At 43.4% G+C, this 25602-nt stretch overlaps 1 protein-coding gene across 3 annotated transcripts in view; it reads left to right on the forward strand.

Annotated features, from left to right (window-relative positions):
- The window catches only part of LOC112575820 (tenascin-like), a 35394-nt gene extending 9800 nt beyond the window's left edge, over positions 1–25594 (forward strand). Inside the window, exons 2-16 of one of the 3 annotated variants that reach the window (XM_025257856.1) lie at positions 697–911; positions 1443–1516; positions 1890–2041; positions 2356–2508; positions 4135–4392; positions 4973–5107; positions 5374–5526; positions 6941–7198; positions 7781–7915; positions 8181–8333; positions 13313–13564; positions 14342–14463; positions 15499–15595; positions 17324–17485; positions 24943–25594. In XM_025257856.1, the coding sequence (XP_025113641.1) occupies positions 1452–1516; positions 1890–2041; positions 2356–2508; positions 4135–4392; positions 4973–5107; positions 5374–5526; positions 6941–7198; positions 7781–7915; positions 8181–8333; positions 13313–13564; positions 14342–14463; positions 15499–15595; positions 17324–17485; positions 24943–25151 (2304 nt within the window). In that variant the 5' untranslated portion in view covers positions 697–911; positions 1443–1451 and the 3' untranslated portion in view covers positions 25152–25594. The remainder of the gene's footprint in view (positions 1–696; positions 912–1442; positions 1517–1889; positions 2042–2355; positions 2509–4134; positions 4393–4972; positions 5108–5373; positions 5527–6940; positions 7199–7780; positions 7916–8180; positions 8334–13312; positions 13565–14341; positions 14464–15498; positions 15596–17323; positions 17486–24942) is intronic. The other 2 variants (XM_025257858.1, XM_025257857.1) reach the window with 2 other exon arrangements.
- Positions 25595–25602: the final 8 nt, after the last annotated feature.

The raw sequence follows: 25602 nt of genomic DNA on the forward strand, positions 1-25602 counted from the left end.
CTCCAAGAACACTAGAACTTCTCCAAAACTTACTCTTTCCATTTCTAGTCTCTAGACATTTTTAAATAAAGTTTGAAATACTCTGGAACAGCCTCCCTCTCCATCTTAGGCAATTGAACTTCATGAACTCCTACCTCAGCACATTCAAGAAAATTAGATGAGGCCTCTAGAGATACCTCCTAAGTCTAGGAAATCTTGTAAACATGTTTTTTTGTAACCACCACTTTTGTACATATTCAGTTTCCACTTACCTTACCTTAATCTCATAATACTTATAATTACTTCAGTTAGTTAGTTCTTTCCCTGTAAAGGGCGGAGGCTAAATGGAAAATGCATTTTCTTACTTATTTTACCTCTCATTAATAAGGAATTACCATTGTCATTGTCATTGAATTGGCTGCTTTCTGCCCACTTGGTTAATATTTTATTTAGAGAGCATGTAAAGGCTTTACCTAAATGTATTAGTAAGAGAGATACCTCGGTAGTTACCTGACTGGTTGTTGTCACCTTTGTTGTATAGTGGGATAGTAATAGACTGAGTTCATTCCTTGGGTCACAGCATTGAACAGTTTAGCAAGGGAGTAATAACAGGGGATGCAGCGTCTAATATATTATTGACAATACCATCTGGGCCTGCTGATTAACAGTTTTAACTAATTGCCTCTTTGACCTTTTCTGTGATCTGATTGTCCACAGGTTGGACATACAGGTGCATTGGACTACTGGTACTCTCACAAGGGTTATCTTGACCATCCACATCCATCATCCCTTTATTTAGTGTTGTTTGGAAGTGCTTTACCCACCCTCTTCACTGATTTGGTCCACTACAGGCTGTCTTCTGTATCTCCTCATCACCTCCCAGAAGGCCTTTGGTTTGTTGACTGCATTTTCTAGAGACTTGATTTTTAAAGGTTTGTAGTTTTGTTTCTTTACTGTTAGCAGAGTTCTATCAGCTTTTCTTTCTCTGCTATAAGCTGTTCTGTCTTCCTGTATTTTCTTCTTTCTACACTTTCTTAGACACTGCTAGTCACTTTTTGTCTGTACACTCTTTATGAAATAATGCATCAAAGGGAGAAGCATACCTACTGTGTTGTAACAAGTTACATTACTGACCTTTTCTCTTATTTATTAGTTCCTATCTCTTGAATAGGCTGTCTTTCCTATAAACCTTTGTTGATTGCTATTTGTTGTCACCTTTGACACTGTGTCTTTTGTACTTTCTGTCTTCATGCATGCCAGACACACTAACCTAGTTTTAGTCTTAAGCTTTGAGGGATCGCTTCCTTTTGTGTATGTTTGTACGAGTGATACTTGAAAATTATTTTATTATGAATTTTTTATATTCTAAGTCGTAAATATTTTTCTGATTTAAATTAATATAATAAAGAAATATTACACGAGAAAGACTCACGAAACTTCTCGTTGTTGCATGTGCTTAACAGGTGGATACAATGCTGCGATTCTTTATATTTCTACTCTCACTCGCTCCTTTCGTGTCGACAAAGGGGACAGGAAGGTAAACCGTGTTGACTCTTCTTGTCTTTTGCCTTACAATACATGACAAAGGTTTAACAATCAGCTTTTTATGTAGTCAATAACAAACTGAAACACTGATCGTTTGTTAGTCGTCTAAATAATATGTAAATAATGACAAACATTTAAATAAGAATTGTTGTTTTAGTGACATGTTTCACCATAGTCTATTGTCTCACACTGCGGGCTTCACTTCCCGGAGCGCCCTGTCTCTCTGTTTGTTTATTTTTATGTATTTAACATTTAATGTCTTACTTGAGGTATCATGTGATGTCTGATGTGCTATAAATAGTATATATAAAATAAATAATTAATAACATTGATTTATTAAGAATTATCAAAAGTACAAATTCTAGTTGCCAAGAAGCAGACTGTCCGCCAAAGACTTGGCACAATGTAGGATGCTCTACAGACGACGACTGCGATGCGCCCTACGTCACGTGCTACAAACGTGTCTGTAGATGTGAACCCGGGTATTTCTATACCACACACGACACGTGTACTAACAGTGAGTAGACAATGGTTCTGTGGTGTGATTGACAGCAACAAACTCCACTTTGTTGTCGGCTTGTTACAGTCAGGACGGAAGAGCTTTTATAAGATTTTCGCATTCTTAAAGGAATAAATTGTAAAACAACATAGCCGAATTTCGATAGACTGAATAAAAGGAATAAAGAATGAAAGAAAACACGTGGGCCGAAAACAAATTAGAAATGTATTCACTTGATTATGGATGTTGTTGGAAATGCGTGTAAATGTAGAACAATTAACTTCAACTTAAACAGTGTGTAAATAGTTGCTGACCACAGTTGTTTACATTAGCTTGTAGCCCAGACGACATGCAGGACAGCTTCACAGACTATCCTGACAGCGCTCTACGTGCAAACCTCATTGGTAGCGAGGATGGACTCACTGTGGAAGACTGCAAGGACAGGTGCCAGACAAACAAGACTTGCCTCACCTTTGATTTCAAAGGTCTGTATGGGAAAAGCTTGAAACATTGGTATACTAACATGATGTTAGAGATGGCAGGTGACTGTGCACTCTACAACTGCTAAAGTCTGCGTCACGTGTCCTGCGCTGTGTTCTATTAATAGCACGCTTTGTCAACAAAATCAACGGAAACTCGTAAACAATGGCAACACTGTTGAAATATGTTGTCTGTGTATATTTCTACCATCTGTAGTCGCCTACATAAAGACTACAAACACATTTCACAGCAAACTTCACGCGCCATAATCTACAAACATTTTGAATACAAAAGGTGATTAATACATTTAGTGAGGATACAACAAAGTGAGTGAAATTACATGATTATAACATTGCTAATGTGATAATTAACTTTTGATAGTTGTTAGTTTCTGTAGGAAGAAAGTGTAAAGGTAGAATCACACTGAACCCACGACTATCTAGTTACTACTGCAGTGAGTGTCAATGTACTACACCACATATACACAGATAAACTCCTGTGTTTACTACACACTTCCACTTTCATTACGACTGAATACAAGTCACAAATGGAAGAATAGCTCAGTCGTCCACTAATGAACTTGTTTTCTTTGGTGTACTGGCCTGAAATGATGCTCAAACAGTTGCAGGTGAACTGGCATAAAGACATAAATAACAAAAGTATGAACCGATGCTAATATCAATTGCTACCTGCACAGTCTGTGGTACTCAGCCCTCCACACAATGACTTACTTTGACTTCTTCAGGTCACGGAATGTTTACTTGTGTGCAGCTAAACAATACAACTCTTCTATTCTACCTATTTATTGTTACTTAATCCACCTTGCAGCTAACCTTTATCTATCTATTGCGTACAGTTGTTGCATGAACATTGAATGACAAGTGGTTTAGGTAAACAACAAACAAGTATCGTGACTATTTTAAAGTCTTTAACTGAAGTACAACGATCTAGAAATATATAGAACTTGGACAGTGGTTATCGTGTCACACTCATCTCACATTTATCAAGAGAATGCTATCTAGGAAACTACACTGTCATCTGTTGGGGGGGGGGGGAATTGGTGTTTTACGCCGTGTCAGCAGCTAAGGCTATATTACGGCAAGCAGCCAGCCCTGTAAACAGATGCCACGTGCAGAGAAAGAACAGCGTGCCCGAGACGAGAAATGAACTCTGGGCAGCCAACCTTCACTGTATTGGTGACAGGCGCTAACAGCGCTAACCGTTGCGCCACCGGCCGCTTTTGTCATCTGTGGAAGATGTCTTGTCATCGCTAATGATAGATAAGTGCCAGACCTCCTCAGCTCGCCCTGCAGCTCTGACACTGACAACAAGACATCCAGGACTCTAGCATCAGGACCATGGACTGACAACACTGGGGGAGCACAGCAGGAATGGAGAAAACATTCCACTTTATAATTATTGTCAAACTAGTGTGTGACAGGCATGCTGCTAGCAAGACAACAGTAAACAATCACAAATAAACAACTACGTACCGCGCCTTTTGCTGAAAACCTTTAAGTAACAGAATAACCTTTAGTGAAATGTTCACATAACTTGCTTTCACTCTTCTTTGTTCAAAATGTTTTGCATCATGTTCACTTATGTCTCTGTTTCTCTACCTTCTGTACCAGCCAGTGGAGGTCTGTGTCGTCTTCATAATGTCACCGCTCATGAGTCTCCCTCCAACTGGTATCCTAAGACGAGCAAAGGCTGGACCCACTACCAGAAATCCTGCAAGTCCACTTTTGCCTCACACGATAACTGGTACAACTTATTGTGTAACAACAAAATTGACTGTCCTCACCCACACAGCGATTGTTTGTCAGGACGATGTCTATGTCGCTCAGGATTCTACTTCAATCAAGCACAGAAGGAGTGTGTTGTTACAAGTAAGTGAGAAGCAGTAGAAGGATGAGTAGTACTCAGCTTGTCTCCACACGTTGTCTACCGTCAGTTTGTGTGTTTCTTACAGTAAAGATACTCTAGTAAGTTGTTTACAGTATTTATTTTCATCAAACAACTGTCATCTCAATGTTTACATAATATTTCGGATTTACAGAGTTTAGCATTCAGTGTTTATTCATGTCCACGAGCTAACGGTTTTGTTCCTTTCTAATCATTGTAAGATGACAGTTAACCTCAGATACATTGGGTTAATCACTTTAAGGGTTAATGCACTAGAGCACCACAGAGGGGAATGTGTCGATGAAGAACATCACAGCTGCCACTACCACATATCTTTGTTGTCTACTCTAGTGAAAGTCGTTACTAACTGTCACTTTATTACTTATAACAAAACTGATTGTAAAGGTTAGAGGAGGAAGTGGCTATGAAGATGAGGAGGCAGAAGTGATATTAAGGAGGAGGAATAAAATATGTACACGTGACAGTCAGATACTCGTAGACACAAAGCTACAATTATGGGATGGCTGGTGTTACCGGCGGTCAGCAAGTGTGACTATCTTGTAGGCGAGCTGAAGAAGTGGCACAACACAAGCTGCACGACTGACGACGACTGCGATGCGCCCCACGCCGAGTGCTACAAACGTGTCTGTAGGTGTGAACCCGGGTACTTCTATACCACACACGACACGTGTACTGGCAGTGAGTAGACAATGGTTCTGTGGTGTGATTGACAGCAACAAACTCCACTTTGTTGTCGGCTTGTTACAGTTAGGGACGGAAGAGCTTTTCTATGATTTTCGCATTCTTAAAGGAACAAAGAATGAAAGAAAACACGTGGGCCGAAAACAAATTGGAAATGTATTCACTTGATTATGGATGTTGTTGGAAATGCGTGTAAATGTAGAACAATTAACTTCAACTTAAACAGTGTGTAAATAGTTGCTGACCACAGTTGTTTACATTAGCTTGTAGCCCAGACGACATGCAGGACAGCTTCACAGACTATCCTGACAGCGCTCTACGTGCAAACCTCATTGGTAGCGAGGATGGACTCACTGTGGAAGACTGCAAGGACAGGTGCCAGACTGACAAGCGTTGCCTCACCTTTGATTTCAAAGGTCTGTATGGGAAAAGCTTGAAACATTGGTATACTAACATGATGTTAGAGATGGCAGGTGACTGTGCACTCTACAACTGCTAAAGTCTGCTTCACGTGTCCTGCGCTGTGTTCTATTAATAGCACGCTTTGTCAACAAAATCAACGGAAACCCGTAAACAATGGCAACACTGTTGAAATATGTTGTCTGTGTATATTTCTACCATCTGTAGTCGCCTACATAAAGACTACAAACACATTTTCACAGCAAACTTCACGCGCCATAATCTACAAACATTTTGAATACAAAAGGTGATTAATACATTTAGTTAGGATACAACAAAGTGAGTGAAATTACATGATTATACAATTGCTAATGTGCTAATTAACTTTTGATAGTTGTTAGTTTCTGTAGGAAGAAAGTGTAAAGGTAGAATCACACTGAACCCACGACTATCTAGTTACTACTGCAGTGAGTGTCAATGTACTACACCACATATACACAGATAAACTCCTGTGTTTACTACACACTTCCACTTTCATTACGACTGAATACAAGTCACAAATGGAAGAATAGCTCAGTCGTCCACCAATGAACTTGTTTTCTATGGTGTACTGGCCTGAAATGATGATCAAACAGTTGCAGGTGAACTGGCATAAAGACATAAATAACAAAGGTATGAACCGATGCTAATATCAATTGCTACCTGCACAGTCTGTGGCACTCAGCCCTCCACACAATGACTTACTTTGACTTCTTCAGGTCCCGGAATGTTTACTTGTGTGCAGCTAGACTATTCTACCTATTTATTGTTACTTAATCCACCTTGCAACTAACCTTTATCTATCTGGCACTCCTTGCATACAGTTGTTGTTGCATGAACATTGAATGACAAGTGGTTTAGGTAAACAACAAACAAGTATCGTGACTATTTTAAAGTCTTTAACTCAAATACAACGATCTAGAATATATAGAACTTGGACAGTGGTTATCTTGTCACACTTATCTCACATTTATCAAGAGAATGCTATCTAGGAAACTACACTGTCATCTGTGGAAGATGTCTTGTCATCGCTAATGATAGATAAGTGCCAGACCTCCTCAGCTCGCCCTGCAGCTCTGACACTGACAACAAGACATCCAGGACTCTAGCATCAGGACCATGGACTGACAACACTGGGGGAGCACAGCAGGAATGGAGAAAACATTCCACTTTATAATTATTGTACAACTAGTGTGTGACAGGCATGCTGCTAGCAAGACAACAGTAAACAATCACAAATAAACAACTACGTACCGCGCCTTTTGCTGAAAACCTTTAAGTAACACAATAACCTTTAGTGAAATGTTCACATAACTTGCTTTCACTCTTCTTTGTTCAAAATGTTTTGCATCATGTTCACTTATGTCTCTGTCTCTCTACCTTCTGTGACAGCCAGTGGAGGTCTGTGTCGGCTTCATAATGTCACCGCTCATGAGTCTCCCTCCAACTGGTATCCTAAGACGAGCAAAGGCTGGACCCACTACCAGAAATCCTGCAAGTCCACTTTTGCCTCAAACGATAACTGGTACAACTTGCTGTGTAACAACAAAATTGATTGTCATCACCCACACAGCGATTGTTTGTCAGGACGATGTCTATGCCACTCAGGATTCCACTTCAATCAAGCACAGAAGAAGTGTGTTGTTACAGTAAGTGAGAAGCAGTAGAAGGATGAGTAGTACTCAGCTTGTCCCCACACGTTGTGTACCGTCAGTTTGTTTGTTTCTTACAGTAAAGATACTCTAATTAGTTGTTTACAGTATTTATTTTCATCAAACAACTGTCATCTCAATGTTTACATAATATTTCGGATTTACAGAGTTTAGCATTCACTGTTTATTCATGTCCACGAGCTAACGGTTTTCTTCCTTTCTAATCATTGTAAGATGGCAATTAACCTCAGATACATTGGGTTAATCACTTTAAGGGTTAAAGCACTAGACCACCACAGAGGGGAATGTGTCGATGAAGAACATTCCAGCTGCCACTACCACATATCTTTGTTGTCTACTCTACGTGAAAGTCGTTACTAACTGTCACTTTATTACTTTATAACAAAACTGATTGTAAAGGTTAGAGGAGGAAGTGGCTATGAAGATGAGGAGAGAGAAGTGACATTAAGGAGGAGGAATAAAATATGTACACGTGGCAGTCAGATACTGGTAGACATAGAGCTAGTAATTATGGGATGGCTAGTGTTACCGGCGGTCAGCAAGTGTGACTGTCTTGTAGGCGAGCTGAAGAAGTGGCACAACACAAGCTGCTCGACAGACGACGACTGCGATGCGCCCCACGCCGAGTGCTACAAACGTGTCTGTAGGTGTCACCCCGGGTATTTCTATACCACACAGGACACGTGTACTGGCAGTGAGTAGACAATGGTTCTGTGGTGTGATTGACAGCAACAAACTCCACTTTGTTGTCGGCTTGTTACAGTTAGGGACGGAAGAGCTTTTATAAGATTTTCGCATTCTTAAAGGAATAAAGAATGAAAGAAAACACGTGGGCCGAAAACAAATTAGAAATGTATTCTCTTGATTATGGATGTTGTTGGAAATGCGTGTAAATGTAGAACAATTAACTTCAACTTAAACAGTGTGTAACTATTGCTTACCACAGTTGTTTACATTAGCTTGTAGCCCAGACGACATGCAGGACAGCTTCACAGACTATCCTGACAGCGCTCTACGTGAAAACCTCATTGGTAGCGAGGATGGACTCACTGTGGAAGACTGCAAGGACAGGTGCCAGACAAACAAGCGTTGCCTCACCTTTGATTTCAAAGGTCTGTATGGGAAAAGCTTGAAACATTGGTATACTAACATGATGTTAGAGATGGCAGGTGACTGTGCACTCTACAACTGCTAAAGTCTGCTTCACGTGTCCTGCGCTGTGTTCTATTAATAGCACGCTTTGTCAACAAAATCAACGGAAACCGTAAACAATGGCAACACTGTTGAAAATATGTTGTCTGTGTATATTTCTACCATCTGTAGTCGCCTACATAAAGACTACAAACACATTTTCACAGCAAACTTCACGCGCCATAATCTACAAACATTTTGAATACAAAAGGTGATTAATACATTTAGTGAGGATACAACAAAGTGAAATTACATGATTATAACATTGCTAATGTGCTAATTAACTTTTGATAGTTGTTAGTTTCTGTAGGAAGAAAGTGTAAAGGTAGGATCACACTGAACCCACGACTATCTAGTTCAGGGGTCTCAAACTCATATTAGCATGTGGGCCGCAGTGGAAAGTAAGAGCCAGTCAGCGGGCCGCACCACAAAAAGAAAATGTTTTTTTCATTAAATTTTACGAACACTACTGTCACTGCAGTTAAATGCTAAAATAACGTTTTTATAATTATTAATTACAATAATTAATTGCTCGTGAACGGGGGTAATTTTCACCGCGGGAGTTAATCACGAAGCACAACATACATATACACCGCGGACGTGGCCGCGGGCCGCACAAAAATGTTTCTCGGGCCGCATACGGCCCGCGGGCCGCGTGTTTGAGACCCCAAGAGACTTCAAGTAACTAGATTCTAGTTACTACTGCAGTGAGTGTCAATGTACTACACCACATAGACAGAGATAAACTCCTGTGTTTACTACACACTTCCACTTTCATTACGACTGAATACTCAGCCCTCCACACAATGACTTACTTCGACTTCTTCAGGTCCCGGAATGTTTACTTGTGTACAGCTAAACAACACAACTCTTCTATTCTACCTCCGCACCTGTCCATCATGGAATCTGTTCACTTTGCACTGAAGCCACACCTCACCTTGAGCAATACTGACACAGTCCACATCATGCTTGTCCTTTGTCAACCACTCCTTTCTCCACTTTTCCCGTTTATTGCTCCTTCCCTCCTCGTCCTCCTCTGTTGAATACCGACACTCTCAGTTCTTATTCTCTTTTTTTTCCTCGCGTTTCCTTCATTTGTTTTTATAAGCATCAAAAGGAATACGTGTGGCGGACCAGAACATCAACCGTGCCATCGATGCATTCAACAAGGCGATCTTAAAAGCTGCTTCAGAAACAATACCAAGAGGCGCACGAAAGAACTACAGGCCATACTGGACAGAAGAACCCCAAGAACTAGAAGATGAAGTCTCCAAGACCAGGGAAAAGGTTGAGAATGACCCCACCATAGAAAACAACATAGCACTGAAAGAATCAAGCGCCAAATACAGAAAAGCCTGCAACAAAGCTGCAAGAAAGAGATGGAGAGAAAAGACAGAGGAACTGAATCTAGACAGAGAAGGAAACAAGTTATGGAAGCTGGCAAGGGCGATGAATGATGAAGATACTAGAAGTGCACCGATCGTCATACAACAAGCACAAGATATGCTAACAGGTAGAAAAGCAGCAAACGCTTTCATTGACAGCTATGAAGAGGTCAGCAACATCACAGTACCAGAAGAAAAGAAACAGCAAGTTCATGAAGAAAGAAGAGAATTCAGCCAGCGAAAACACCAGGAAGACTACATGAACAAGCCTTTCAGCATGAGAGAGTTTGAAGAAGCAGTCAAGACCCAAAGTCAGAAGAAATCCCCTGGTCCAGATAAGGTCACCAATGAAATGCTGCAACACCTGGGCCCACGAGCCAAGACCAAACTCCTCGACCTCTTCAACAACAGCTGGAACAGCGGCCATGTCCCACAAATCTGGCGAGAGGCAGACATGGTGCCCGTCCACAAGAAAGGCAAAGACCGAGCGAAGGTGGACAGTTACAGACCCATAAGCCTCACCAGTTGCGTGGGCAAGTTAATGGAGCGCCTCATCAACACCAGATTATCATGGCACTTGGAAAAGAACAACATCTTTACACCAGAACAAGCAGGCTTCAGACAACATCGCTCAACTGAAGACCAGGTTGCATACATCGCCCAGAAGATCGAAGATGGTTTCCAGGACAAGAAGCACACGCTGACGGTGTGGATAGACATGGAAAAGGCCTTCGACAAGGTCTGGAAAGATGGACTGAGGTTGAAACTCCAGAAGTGTGGCGTAACCGGCTGTATGTACCAGTGGATCTCTCAATACCTGAAAAATAGGAAGGCCAGAGTCCACGTTGGCGGAACATACAGCCGAAAGAAGACGCTCAGATAAGGAGTTCCTCAAGGGGGAGTACTCAGTCCTACCCTGTTCCTTGTCTTCATAAACGACATCATCAAGGACCTCCCCCGAAATGTCCAAGGAGCCATCTATGCAGATGACCTGGTCCTTTGGTGCACAGAAGAACACCTGACAACTGCCAACTACCGACTCCAAGAGGCGCTTAATGTCCTGCAGGACTGGACGAAGAGGTGGCTTGTCAAAGTCAACCCCAAAAAGACCACCTACACTATCTTTAGTCTGTCCACTAGGGAACAGAAGGCCACTCTGAAGTTCGATGGACAGATTCTCCCACTGGAGGACAACCCTACCTACCTTGGGGTAACCTTCAATAAGAGACTTACTTGGAAGCCTCAGACCAAGAAGGTCGAAGCCAGAGCCAAGGTGCGACTTGCAATTATGAAGAAGTTGGCTGGCACGAACTGGGGCGCGGATGACAGAATCCTCAAGAAGCTGTACACCGGAAGGGTCAGACCAGTCCTAGAGTATGGCATGACAGCATGGGGCACAGCAGCAAAATCCAACTTTGAGAAGGTCAGCAAGGTTCAGAACCAAGCAGCCAGACTCATCACTGGAGCCATGAGGTCTACGCCCATACAAGAACTGGAGACAATCACAGGGTTGGAATCACTTGAGGACCGACGTGACACAAAGATGCTCGTCCAAGCCGCCAAGTTCAAGAGACTTCCAAATCACCCCATGAGAAACAGACTGGCTCAGCCGACGAAGGGAAGGTTGAAAAGGGAAAGTTTCATCCACCAGACGAGGATCCTTGAACGAAAACACCAAGATATCTTGGAACACGACCTCAGAGAGATCCCCCTGTGCCGGACAAACCCAGCATGGAATGAAACTGCTTTCCCCCTGATTCACTGCAGCATCCCTGGTGTCGGCAAGAAAGACTCCCAAGACGGCGCTGTGAAGAAGTCCTGTACTATGGAGTATATCCACAACAACTTCCCACAAGATCAGTGGACTCACGTATTCACTGACGGGTCAGCTGAACAAGCCGTGAAGAATGGTGGCGCCGGAATTTACATCAGGTACCCAGGAGGAAGAGAAGACCGTCTTTCTCTTGCAACCGGCCTCTACTCCACCAACTTCAAGGCTGAAGCAGTTGCCATTCAGACCGGTGCCACCCACGTTGAAAACAGCCCAGACACCTCCAACAACGTCGTCTTCTTTACGGACGCACTGTCTGTCCTGCAGGCCTTACAGACTGCCAGAGACAAGAAACTGAACGACCTGTCCACTGCTCTCTCCTCCTTATGCGGAGACTGCACAGTCGTCTTACAGTGGATTCCCTCCCACTGTGGTGTATTTGGCAACAAAGCCGCAGACACTCTTGCTAAGGAAGGATCCACAAAAGAGCAGCAAGACAGGTCCACCACCTTCAATGAAGTCAAAACCATCATCAAGGCCAAACAGCACAACAAGTGGCTGCAGCAGCACCCACGTTGCAACCGAAACGACCCATACTACCTGCTTACAAGAGCTGAGCAGGTCATTATTTTCAGGCTGAGGACAGGCCACAACCGTCTCAATCACCACCTTTACACCAAGCTCCGGATCGGCCAGACAGACCAGTGCCCGTGCCAGACAGGCAGTCAGACAACAGCACATCTACTGCAAGAATGTCCTATGCACGAAGAACTCAGGCACCGCATTTGGACTGATGAGACGCCAGTATTGAGGAAGCTACACGGCAGCCTGGAGGACCTGCGGCGCACAGCATCATTTGTGCAGGAGGCAGGCGTGTCCATTTGAGTGATCGACGAAGAAGAAGAAGAATAAGTCATCAGTCGTGTTCATCCTTCTCTTTCTTTGCTGTCCTTGTCTCCTTCTGTCAGCTGTCCGGTAGCGCAACGGTTAGCGCCTGTCACCAATACAGTGAAGGTTGGCTGCCCTGAGTTCATTTCTCGTCTCGGGCATGCTGTTCTTTCTCTGCACGTGGCATCTGTTTACAGATCTGGCTGCTTGCCGTGATATAGGCTTATTATTTATTGTTACTTAAGACACATTGCAGCTAACCTTTATCTATCTGGCACTGCTTGCATACACTTGTTGTTGCATGAACATTGACAAGTGGTTTAGCTAAACAACAAACAAGTATCGTGACTATTTTAAAGTCTTTAACTGAAATACAACGATCTAGTAATATATAGAACTTGGACAGTGGTTATCGTGTCACACTTATCTCACATTTATCAAGAGAATGCTATCTAGGAAACTACACTGTCATCTGTGGAAGATGTCTTGTCATCGCTAATGATAGATAAGTGCCAGACCTCCTCAGCTCGCCCTGCAGCTCTGACACTGACAACAAGACATCCAGGACTCTAGCATCAGGACCATGGACTGACAACACTGGGGGAGCACAGCAGGAATGGAGAAAACATTCCACTTTATAATTATTGTCAAACTAGTGTGTGACAGGCATGCTGCTAGCAAGACAACAGTAAACAATCACAAATAAACAACTACGTACCGCGCCTTTTGCTGAAAACCTTTCAGTAACACAATAACCTTTAGTGAAATGTTCACATAACTTGCTTTCACTCTTCTTTGTTCAAAATGTTTTGCATCATGTTCACTTATGTCTCTGTCTCTCTACCTTCTGTGACAGCCAGTGGAGGTCTGTGTCGGCTTCATGATGTCACCGCTCATGAGGCTCCCTCCGACTGGTCTCCTAAGACGAGCAAAGGCTGGACCCACTACCAGAAATCCTGCAAGTCCACTTTTGCCTCACACGATAACTGGTACAACTTGTTGTGTAACAACAAGATGGAGTGTCCTGACCAACACAGCGATTGTTTGTCAGGACGATGTCAATGTCATTTTGGTTTCAATCAAGCCGAGAAGAAGTGTGATGGTGCAAGTAAGTGAGAAGCAGTAGAAGGATGAGTAGTACTCAGCTTGTCCCCACACGTTGTCTACCGTCAGTTTGTGTGTTTCTTACAGTAAAGATACTCTAGTTAGTTGTTTACAGTATTTATTTTCATCAAACAACTGTCATCAATGTTTACATAATATTTCGGATTTACAGAGTTTAGCATTCAGTGTTTATCCATGTCCACGAGCTAACGGTTTTCTTCCTTTTTAATAATTGTAAGATGATAAACTTAACGCGGATCACACTTTGAGAACCACTGCGCTAGTGCACCACAGAGGGGAATGTGTCGATGAAGAACATCACAGCCGCCACTACCACATATCTTTGTTGTCTACTCTAGTGAAAGTCGTTACTAACTGTCACTTTATTACTTTATAACAAAACTGATTGTAAAGGTTAGAGGAGGAAGTGGCTATGAAGATGAGGAGAGAGAAGTGACATTAAGGAGGAGGAATAAAATATGTACACGTGGCAGTCAGATACTCGTAGACATAGAGCTAGTATTATGGGATGGCTAGTGTTACCGGCAGTCAGCAAGTGTGACTGTCTTGTATCAGAGCTGTGTGAACTGTGTGCTGTATGCACATATAAACTGTTTGCCCAGGGACTCGGTCTTTACCTTGACTGTTGTGTGATTAGCTATTGAAGTTGTCATGGTTATTGCTGTACTTGTCCTCCATTGTTTCCGTCTTTGTACGAAGTTCCACTTCGCCCTTTATAACAATTCCTAACGATCGGAATGATTTGTTTGTGTACAAATAGACTCATGTGTAGACTGGCTGGCCAAAGGCGCGAAGAGTGGTATCTACACCATTCAGCTACCAGACACCTACGAACGTCGGTCAGTGTGGTGTGATATGGACACTGCGGGCGGCGGCTGGCTGGTACGTGTGGTCGTGTTTGTCAGTGTGTACGACTCAGGTAGCATCTCTCCTGCACACTGTATCCTGCTCGCAACAGTGCGACACCACTTATACTCAGGGTCACATCCTTACAGCTCATAGTATCCACGAATAATTTGTCTTTGATATCTTTGGACATTTTCAACACGAAGCAGGAGAGGATGCTTGTCCACCTTCTGTTTCCAACAGTTTGTCTATGTCGCTGGTAGACTCCGTGTGTTGAGGGTGGTTGTAGACAGACCTACATCTAGTGTGTTGGTGTGTGTGTGTCGGTTGTTTGTAGTCGCATCCTTTAACCCCTTTCATCCATTCCTGCTTCAGGATCAGCGACTGTAGGTTTGATAAGGAGTTGAAAGAAATGCATTTGTAATGTTAATTATGTTTTAATATAATTGATCACAGCCACTGGATGTCACACATTTACAGCCAGGAAAGTGTACATTGTGGTCACATGACTGTCACTGTATACTACACTATATACTACACTATATACTACACTGTACACTGTATACTACACTATATACTACACTATATACTACACTGTATACTACACTATATACTACACTATATACTACACTATATACTACACTGTATACTACACTATATACTACACTGTATACTACACTATACTACACTGTACTACTATATATGTACTATACTATATATTACACTGTATACTACACTATATACTGCACTATATACTACACTATATAATACACTATATACTACACTATGTACTACACTATGTACTACACTATATACTACACTATATACTACATTATATACTACACTATGTACTACACTGTATACTACAACACCACGTTCACATAGTTTATTGTAACCGTGAAGTGTTGACATTATAATCATGATTACAGCTAATAAAGTCACAAGCTGTTATATTTTATCAATTATGACTCATCCTTTGTCAACTCATTAAACTGTAATTAGTGTTGAATAATGTCGACATGCTGCGCTTTGTTACCATAGTAACGACCTGTGAACTTGTGTCATGTGCAGGTCATCTACAGACGTCGCGACAACTCAGTTGACTTCAACCGGAGCTGGACAGAATATGTAAACGGGTTTGGTAACATCTCTGGAGATTACTGGCTGGGTAAGATGTTGACATATCTCTTGCATTCTCTGGCATTATCCCTCCTCCTGCTGTAATCTCAACATTTGCTTGACATTCACAGTCAGGCTGTAGTCAGTATTGTGTTTTATTGTGTTGTTTGTGTTGTATTGTGTTGTTTGTGTGATGTTTACTGGTCAATACACAGGTTGTTGTTTCTGTTGTTCTATTATACTTTTGTTGTACGATGCTTATTGTTCACTATTTTGTGTACTGTTTCCTTAGCATGCTTTGTTTGCTGTGATAATGATGATGTTAGTAATGCAATGAATGGATGGCTGATAGTGTCTCAGTTGCCAAAGTCTCAGAAAGAAAGAAACACGAAGGTTGCGAGGAAATAATCCCCTGCGGTATATCATGTGATTTGTTTTTGTTTTGCTTTGTTTTATTTTTGTTTTGTTTATTATTTCTTGTTTTTGGGGTTGTGTGTTTTTTTTTTTTGTTTTGTTTGGTTTTCTGTAGGATTATCTGATTGCAGGGTGTGGATAGGTTCAGAACTTTATTAATTCACAGTAGCTTAAACATTTAGTGTAGCTGTATTACAGTCTATAACTTTGTTTTGCTGTGAATAAGAATATAGTGTGTAAAAATGTCCTTCAACCTGTCTATTTATTTATATTAGTCTACATGTAGTCTGTGAGAATTGTCTTATAACCACCTGTGTATATGTGTCATGATCATAGTTTCATACCATTTTAAAGCTATATGGCTTTGTGTGTAAATACAAGTCTGTGTATGTGAGTTGGCACGTGTGTGTGTGTGTACTGACACCTTACCACCCTAGTCTGTGTGTGTGTGTGCTGACACATTACCACCCTAGTCTGTGTGTCTGTGTACTGACACCTTACCACCCTAGTCTGTGTGTGTGTGTACTGACACCTTACCACCCTAGTCTGTGTGTGTGTGTGCTGACACATTACCACCCAAGTCTGTGTGTGTGTGTGTACTGACACCTTACCACCCTAGTCTGTGTGTCTGTGTGTGTTGACACCTTACCACCCTAGTCTGTGTGTGTGTCTGTGTAGTGACACCTTACCACCTAGTCTGTGTGTCTGTGTAGTGACACCTTGCCACCCTAGTCTGTGTGTCTGTGTGTTGACACCTTACCACCTAGTCTGTGTGTCTGTGTGTGTTGACACCTTACCACCCTAGTCTCTGTGTCTGTGTACTGACACCTTACCACCTAGTCTGTGTTGCTCTCTTCTCTGTGTCCTACACTAGACCGGCAAACTCTCAGTTTCCTACTCAGGCCACATTGAAAAAATAAATGATTCCTAACCTTTCTCTTTCAGAAATATATTTTGTAATCAGGAGTACAGCTCTACCCACTAATTAATTCTTGTTCCACTGCTGGTGTCATCAGTTGTACAGTTTGTGTTCATGTCTGCTTTCTGATGTTTATCCTAATGTTTCTGTATGGTTGACTGTACATTTGTTGTTGTTTGTATACAGCGCATGGACCTCGTACTTACATGGAGAATACACTTTATTATTGGTAGTAATAACAACAGCGCTAAAACCTCAGTAAGTTTGTGATTTACCTTTTTGACATCTGAAGTCTAGCAATAATGTCAACAGTTTTATGACATCGTAGGACAGGTAATGACCAGCGACACTTCTGTGTTCATGAGAACTTGAGCAAAATCAACACAAATATTTCACTTCTGGACTTGTCTGTTGACATGAGGTCATTGTCTTGTCTTGTCTCAGGGCTGCTCGCGATTTACGACCTGACATGGAATGGTATGCGCTTGAGAGTGGACATGCTGGATTTTTTTGGGACACAACGCTGGGCGGAGTACCGCATTTTCGGTGTGCACGGTCCTGAGGGTGACTACAAACTTCGCGTGCGCGACTACTCGGGTACCGCAGGTACGTACTGACCACTGAACAGTAAGAAAGAGTGAGACGCACGTTAGCTGGCAGGCTGCCTGTCTGGCTGGTTAAGAAATAAGTGGATGACTACATTTGTGAGTAGCTTTGCGTGCATGTGTACGAGGGTGACAGCGCCTCCTATCGCGTGCGTTTCCTTTGATGTAACTTGAAACAACAGGTGTGATGATCAGGGAAACAGAGATTTCTGTGGGTTTGTCTCTTGTCTGGGATTTGTTTGTGTGTTTGTGTGTGTTTGTGTGTGTTTGTGTGTGTTTGTGTGTGTTTGTGTGTGTTTGTGTGTGTTTGTGTGTGTTTGTGTGTGTGTGTTTGTGTGTTTGTGTGTTCTTAGGAGCTTCTGACCGTTTTCTTCAGGGCTGTAGTGTGAAGTCGTGACAGACTTGTTTAAAGAGTAATTTCATTATGTACAATCGTGTTTAGTGAGCTGTAGTCATTGTGTTGTTTTTAATCTGTTTTGAGTCTGTCAGGCTTTGACTGCATGCAAATTATTAATAATTATTGTGAAATGTGAGCCGCCATGACAAAATGAGTCAAGTCGCAAATTTGAGATTTTACAAATTGGATATTTTCCAAATGTACAGGGTTTAGCCTCTGTATTTGATGCACACTCACACAAACAGCACAATACTCAAACATTATCTACTAGTGTAAGCAGGAAATTAGAACAAAATGAAGAAAACTGCATGGTTGACATACCGGAATACTAGGACAAGTGGCAAAACTTTCAAGAAGTCAGGCTGCACTCAGTTGACCGGAACCACCGTCCGGGGCCTGGAGTACCGACTGCTCTGTGCGACTTGAGACTCGTTTCGTGGCAGGTGGCGAATGTTTTGTCACTACTGTCAACTTCATTGGTGTGGCTTTTACATTTTAGAAAACTTATTTTTTGTCTCCTGAAATTTGTTTTGAGCGACTACAGGACTGAGAATGGCGAGTGACATAGTAGCTGGATAACGACAGCTACAACAATATCTTTATCACGAGGATGACCACGATGTATCTCTGTCTCTGGCATCCTCTCCACTGTAGCAGAGATTATGTCCCATGTCGTTTGTTGTCTCCCCAAGTCATGACCTGTGCCAATCCCACAATGCCACACCAGTCCCGTTCTAACATATGGAATGAATTTTCTCACACTTTGACCTACAGGGCAGTGTGACCTTTCACCTTTGACTTGAGTGGCGGTGGAATTAGAAATTCTGATATCTGTCGCTCCATTCCTCAAGTTAGGTGACGGATGGCTCGTGTTGTCACGTGATGTCACACGTCGGGTGTGGAAGCGACAACTTAAGACCCGCATGGCTTATCATGGCTTATCATGGCTTATCATGGCTTATCGTGGCTTATCATGGCGTATCGTGGCTTATCATGGCTTATCAGTGTGATTTAGAAAACTCCAACATGAAGATAACAACACAACACGTACAAGTACCTCCAAGAAATGTTTGGCATGTTGTTACAAGTTGTTTACGCAATTGCAATAAACAATAAACACATTATTTGTCTTTAGTATCACATCATTCAGCAAAGTCATGCTGCAGACAGCACGTGTCCTTATATCGTGTCTACAGACATCTTCTGTGGTTCAACCTTTTAGACACAACACAGGTCACATCAACAACACCTTTGATGTGTATGTCGCTCTCCTTTAGTATACACTAAGTAAGAGATTAGTGTGTGCACTCTATGTAGCTTACACTAAGTAAGAGATTAGTGTGTAAACTCTATTTAGCTTACACTAAGTAAGAGATTAGTGTGCAGATTATAAAGCATACTCCAAACAAGAGATTAGTGTGGACACTCTGGTTTGAAATCCATTATTTGGTTGATGTCTTTGTACATTTGTCACATGTGGCAATAAACCTCAGGTCCAGAAATATAAGCAATTAAAGTGAAACATGAAGAGAAACAGATAAGCAGAAAATCTGAAGACAATCGTCAGGGCCCATGCCGAGCCTCACTCTATGGATCTTGTTGTTGTCGGTAAACAGAACAGACACCAGACTTTGCTGTTCTCTTGCTGATTCCTACAGACAGCTGTTCACACTAAGACAAGCACAGTGAACTAGGAACAGGAAGGGACGATGCTCGCCGTAGTCCACCCGAGGGTAATGATGGGAAGGAAATGACTTTACTACATTCTTCGTGACCTTAAGATCAACATGTCTACTTCTATACTTACCTCTCTATATTTTCTTTCATGTTTACTTTCATTCTAAAGGTTAAGATGAACTTTTTATATCCTCTTGTAAACTTTCCAGTCATTTTAGAGATATTATCTATCTCTCTATTCCTCTTCGTGCATCAGGTTGCACACAAGGCCTCAACTAGAGTCCGCCACCGATGTCGATCGGCTGGAACCCGCTCTAGGTGACCCCATGTCTCCAGGTGACCCCATGTCCAGCCCTTTCCTTTCATCTCCCTTTCCACTGTTCTTCTCCAAGTTTCCTGTGGGCGGCCTTGTATTCTTCGGCCGTCTGGAGTCCATCGTAGGGCGACTGTGGAAAGGTCTGCTGTCTGCTGGCGGAGCACATGTCCAATCCATCGCCAACGCCTTCGTTGAACCTGCGTGGTGATGGACTCGGTTTCAGTTCTTCGGTGGAGTTCTTCGTCGGTGATGGTGTTTGGCCAAAAGATGTTAAGTATGCGCCTGAGGCATCTGTTTTGGAAGACATCAAGTCTGTTACAGATGGTTTTGGTCATCTTCCATGATTGTGATCCGTAAAGGAGGGTGTTGATCACAGTTGACTGGAAGATTCTCAGCTTGATCTTCTGGCTGATGTTTTTTGCCTTCCATGTGCTCCTGAGTGAGGCGAAGGCCTGGCTGGCTTTCGCCAGTGGGGCTCGAATCTCCACCTCCACATCCCCGGTGTTTGACATTTTGGACCCAAGATAGGAGAAACTGTCAACTTCCTCAATCTCTTCTACATTTAGTTTGATGCTGTCTTGGACTCTGGCGTTCACTCTCATACTTTTTGTTTTCTTTGTGCTGACCTTCAAGCCAAGGTTTCCAGCTGTTTCTGAGAAGGCCTTTGTTTTTTCCTGCATGTCTTGGTGGCGACAACAGGGCAATGAGATCAGCAAAGTCTAAGTCTTCCAGCGTTGTTGTTGCTGTCATAGTCATGGTCCACCTGATCCCTCTTCTCTCACTGTCGGTGGAAGTCTTCATGATCCAGTCCATGGCCAGGATGAAGAGGAACGGCGACAGAATGCAGCCCTGCTTCACCCCAGTACTGAGTTGAAGGGGTCTGTGAGCTCCGTGTCACACACAACCTGGGATTTGAAATCGCTGTACAGCATTGCAACGACCTGAACAAGTTTTGCAGGGACTCCGTCATGCCATTAACAGCCCAGTATTTTCTCTCCTGTTTCCTGTGAGACTGGATTGAAGTCGTCTGAGGTCATCTCTTGTTGGTCTCCTAGTGCCTGGAACCTGTTCTTTACTTCCATAGCAAAGGCCCGTTTGGTGAGTTGATCTTTCAGTTTGCCGGAGTCCACTCTCTGCTTCAGAGAAACTGTGACTATCACAAGAGTGTGGTCACTGGCAGCATCTGCTCCTCTGTAGGCTCTGACATCTTGAAGTGAGCTCCTCCATTTTCGGTTGATGATGACATGGTCTATCTGGTTCTTTGTGATCCCATCTGGTGATGTCCATGTTGCCTTGTGGATGTCTTTGTGTGGGAAGAGTGTGCCACCAATCAGTAGGTTGTTTTCTTCACAAAAGTCTGCCAGTCTCTCTCCTTTGTCATTGATGGTTCCAATTCCACGTTTGCCCATGACATGCTCCCTGCAGGTGTTGTCACTTCCCACCTTGGCATTGAGATCGCCGATGATGAGCAACATGTCATGGGCTGGAACGCTTTCTGTGGCTGCTTGGAGCTGATCGTAAAAAGCATCCTTGTCTTCTGCCTCGGAGTCATTTGTTGGTGCATAGCAAGCTAGCACTGTCAGCTTGGTGTACTTTGAATGGAATCTTGCTCTCAAAAGCCTAGGTCCATAAGGCTTCCATTCCAGCAGTGCCTTTTCCGTTTTCTTGTTGAGGAGTAGAGCTACTCCTTCAGAGTGCTGAGCGTCTGATCTTCCTGAGAACAAGATGGTATGTCCTGACGCTAGTCTCCTCTTTCCTGTGCCGGTCCATCTGACCTCACTGACTCCCAGGATGTCCAAGTTGTAGTTGTCAAACTCCTTGACTAATTGGAGCATCCTGCCAGTCTGGTACAAGGTCTGGACGTTCCAGCACCCCACCCTCAACTTTTGCCTCGGCTTCAGTAAATCCGCTGTCGGGGCGCCAGCTCCCTTTCGGGTTTGACTGTCGTCCGTCATTAGTCCAGTCTCCTGGTGTGACGAGTTACCTTCGCCATCAGTGACGAGTTCTCTGGTTTTAGTTTCTGTAACATGAATTTTTTTACATGGTGGGGTTGTTAGCCCTACCACAACCTACTTTACCTCTAGGTGATGTAACGTTTTACGAAAGAGTGTGTTGAATGTGTTTGCGAGCGCGTGTAAACATCTCATGTAAACCACGCTCGCCGCACTCTTTCACCTTTTTCAACAAAAAGGTCCGGCCAACGATTAACACATTTAATGTTTATGAAATTAATTAACGATGAGATGATGATGAAACAAAATAAAAGGACGCTACTTCCCCAGCGTCAACCTCCTCCTAACGTTTCTCAGACGGGCTGGCGAGATCACTGACTGGGCCAGCAGGTTAATCCAATGAATTACTTCACGCAGTTCGTGAAGCTAAGGAGATTAAAGCCGTATCGGCGAAGATGTTATATTCCGACTGAATTGATTTCTAGAACACACTCGGAATACACACGATAAAACTCCACTGGAAAAACGTTGGATATCCGTTGGATATCCGTTGCAGGCAGTTAACCACACACTGTTCACTGACCACGGAGCTCTGCACTCTCCAACTGCTTGGTCTCGTCTGTGTCGAGAAACGTTCGAACCACCCAGTTAACCCATCCTTTTTCCCCTCCTGACCAATCAGGCACCCTTAGCGACCAGGTAACTAGGACGACCTCCTAACAGTCTTTCTTGGAGACTGTCTCAACCAATCATAAGTACTACATGGCTCTCCATTGCCTACCGTCGCCCTAGTTACGCTGTGCTAAGCTGATTTACGTCATTCCATCTATGCAGTGGCGTAGGAACCAGGGGGGCAGCGGGGGCAGCCGCCCCCCCCCCCAAGGAAAATACGGGGGGGGGCAGGAATATCCTTTTGCCCCCCCAATATTTGAGACGTAATTCCTCACAAAGAGCAAAGAACCGAAGAAAGGTAGTGGAACGTAGAGAGGAGACGGTCATCACCGTCACAAAAGCGAGCCCTGAGGCAAGTGGAGGCTCTAACACCTCTGACGATCAGATCGGGGACAGTCCGTTGGTATTGTTTGCCATGCTAATTGCAGGCTGTGTTGAAGCCTGAGCGAAGAAAGCAGCCGGACAGTACATCGGTACATCGAGTGTCGTCTCCCTCCCCCCCTGCCCCATAATGCGACGCCTTTTCTTTGGCGGTTTTCCTTTGACCAACATAAAACATCCCCCATCCACTCGCTGTCACCCTAAAATTATCTGCTATCGCTTACAACCAAAAGGGGCCGCACTGGCCATCGGGAACACAGAATGCCAGTAACGAATAAGTTGCATACCAATACCCCAGTGAGTCTTGCCAATCAGACAGGAACCCTTACACTTTGTGAAAAGCTAGCGAAGCATGAGGAAGGCAAAGACTCCGAGTCGCTATATTGGTAGTTTTCTTTAGAGACAGAGAGACTGGTATTATTGCTATCTACGACTCAGGGGAAGTGCATAAGTAACATTTCTAAAACTACACAACGGCACTCTTTTATCATCAACGACTGTGGCTGGTACTCAACATAAGTTATCTGTGTTATACTGTTTGGTTTGTATATCTGTGTCCGTGTTTTGGTAGATGGCCATAGAACGTGTCGCATCGCTGGCTCAGCACCGTCGGGTAGCGAGGAAGGGGATGGCCCTGAGGCCATTCCCACCCTAGTTTCGTCCCCTGGCCACGGTGGTCTGGCCAGTTTATGGCCCTTAATTATACGGTAGCCTTGCGTCCCTTCCTCTCTGGTCTCTTTGGTTCTCTTTGGGGTGGATGGAGCTATTTTCCCACGGTGTGCGGACACCAAGTTCAGGTATAGGGCTGTGTCTCTTTGTAACGTGTATTATCTCGCGGACGCTGGGCCCTGTGGGTAGGGAAAGGTTCTGGAGGTTTCTCGAAGCCTACAGAAACCTGCCACACAGGTATATGTGGACTGGGAAGACGGCGGGGCGGAGAGACCTGTGCCCGTCTCTGGGAGTAGTCGGGGGTTTGCCACGTGCTGTGTGGACTGTCGCTGGAACTGGCGTGGTGTCTAGAAGAGGGTTCCAGCAAGCAGCGTATTTTCCCCGCGTTTGTTTTGAGATAGAACAACGCGTGTCACGAGCCGTTGGGTGAGTAGGCTTAATTAATCTTTACCTTTGTTTTTCCACCCGATGGCTACCCTGCCCAGTATGCAGACGTGTACGGTGTGTGACCGAGTGTGACTGCGCGGCCTGTGCATGCGCGCATGTGTGCATAGGTGTGTGCGCGCTGGTGTATATGTGCAGAGCTGGAATGTTGATCGTTGCTGTCACGGGGGTTTGGTGTTTTCTTTTTTAGGTATGTTTGGTAGCCGGGGAGTCACTCTTTAATTTGTTTTTTCTTATTTAATGCTGCTTTGCCTTTTAACAATAAAGCAGCGTGTTGTGATGCTACCACTGTGTACGTACGTGCGTGCAGTACCCCCCCCCCCATCCTTTTTTACGTAATGTGCGAGTGCGAACGCCGTTCACTGTCAGCAGGGAGTTTGCCCCCCCAACGCCGAACATCTTCCTACGCCACTGTTATGACGTAAGAAAATGAGTCATACAGAGCCGCGTCAGCGCTCGCGCGACTGCTCTTCCCTGACCACAGGGAAAGTTAAAAATAAACATGAATCTAACTAGATTCGACTCAATCGCGAATCGTTACAGGTGAGGTGTCCACCTTAGTCGCCTCTTACGACATACCTGGCTGGACGACAGGGACCCTGTTCTTACAATGCTCGCTAGGCAAGCACACCCGGGGTCCCACAGGGGAGAGTTAGTTATACTCGTTCATTTTTACATATTTTAGGTGAGGCATTCTTGTGTTTAACAACTGATCTCTTCACTCTTATGTTGTTGATGATATGCCAGGTGAAGCATCATTAGAAATTGAGAAAAAACTCTTTTTGTATTTGTGTTGCGTGGTGTTTGGCTTTGTTATGATGAACAAGACAGAAATAACACATTTAATAACAAAAGTTTCTATAGATGTTTTGTAGTGATAATAATTATATTTGTGCTTAGGACTTTGTGTGTCTGATAGTATACAAGTGTGTGTGTTTGTGTGTTTACAGGAGATGGGTTGACAGCTAGTCGCGGACACCCCTTTCAAACCTATGACCGAAACACGTACGGCTGTGTTACATCTAGTAAGGGCGCCTGGTGGCACCCGCCTGACTGTAAAAGCTACGGTAACATCAACAGTCCTGATAAATGGAAAAGGAATTGGGGTAACACCTACTACCTGCAGTTCTCGGAGATGAAGCTAAAGCCAACATGGTAACACCACCTTGTCTCCTGTACTCACTGCTTACACCGCCAGTCCACTGTTCACTGTTCACTACAGGTTCCACTGATGATGTGAGCTCAGTGTACATTAATCTTTCGCAATAGTCTAACATCTGACCCTACTGCAGACTACTTACTGGACTTTAATTGTTTACTTTGAGTATATTGCCTGGTGATTCTATTATACACGTGTTGTATTACTTCTTTCACATTTGCATTTGATTGGATAAACTAACAGGTTTACAAACGTAAAGTCTAAGTTTAATTAAGTAATTTAGCATTAATTGTGTCTGGGTTGTAGTAAACGTGTCATCAACTATATATTAGCTATACACCTGATAGTTCATAGTAAACGTGTCATGAACTATATATTAGCTATACACCTGATAGTTCATAGTAAACGTGTCATGAACTATATATTAGCTATACACCTGATAGTTCATAGT

Source organism: Pomacea canaliculata, linkage group LG11 (genome assembly GCF_003073045.1).
Source record: "Pomacea canaliculata isolate SZHN2017 linkage group LG11, ASM307304v1, whole genome shotgun sequence".
NCBI classification, from domain to species: domain Eukaryota; kingdom Metazoa; phylum Mollusca; class Gastropoda; order Architaenioglossa; family Ampullariidae; genus Pomacea; species Pomacea canaliculata.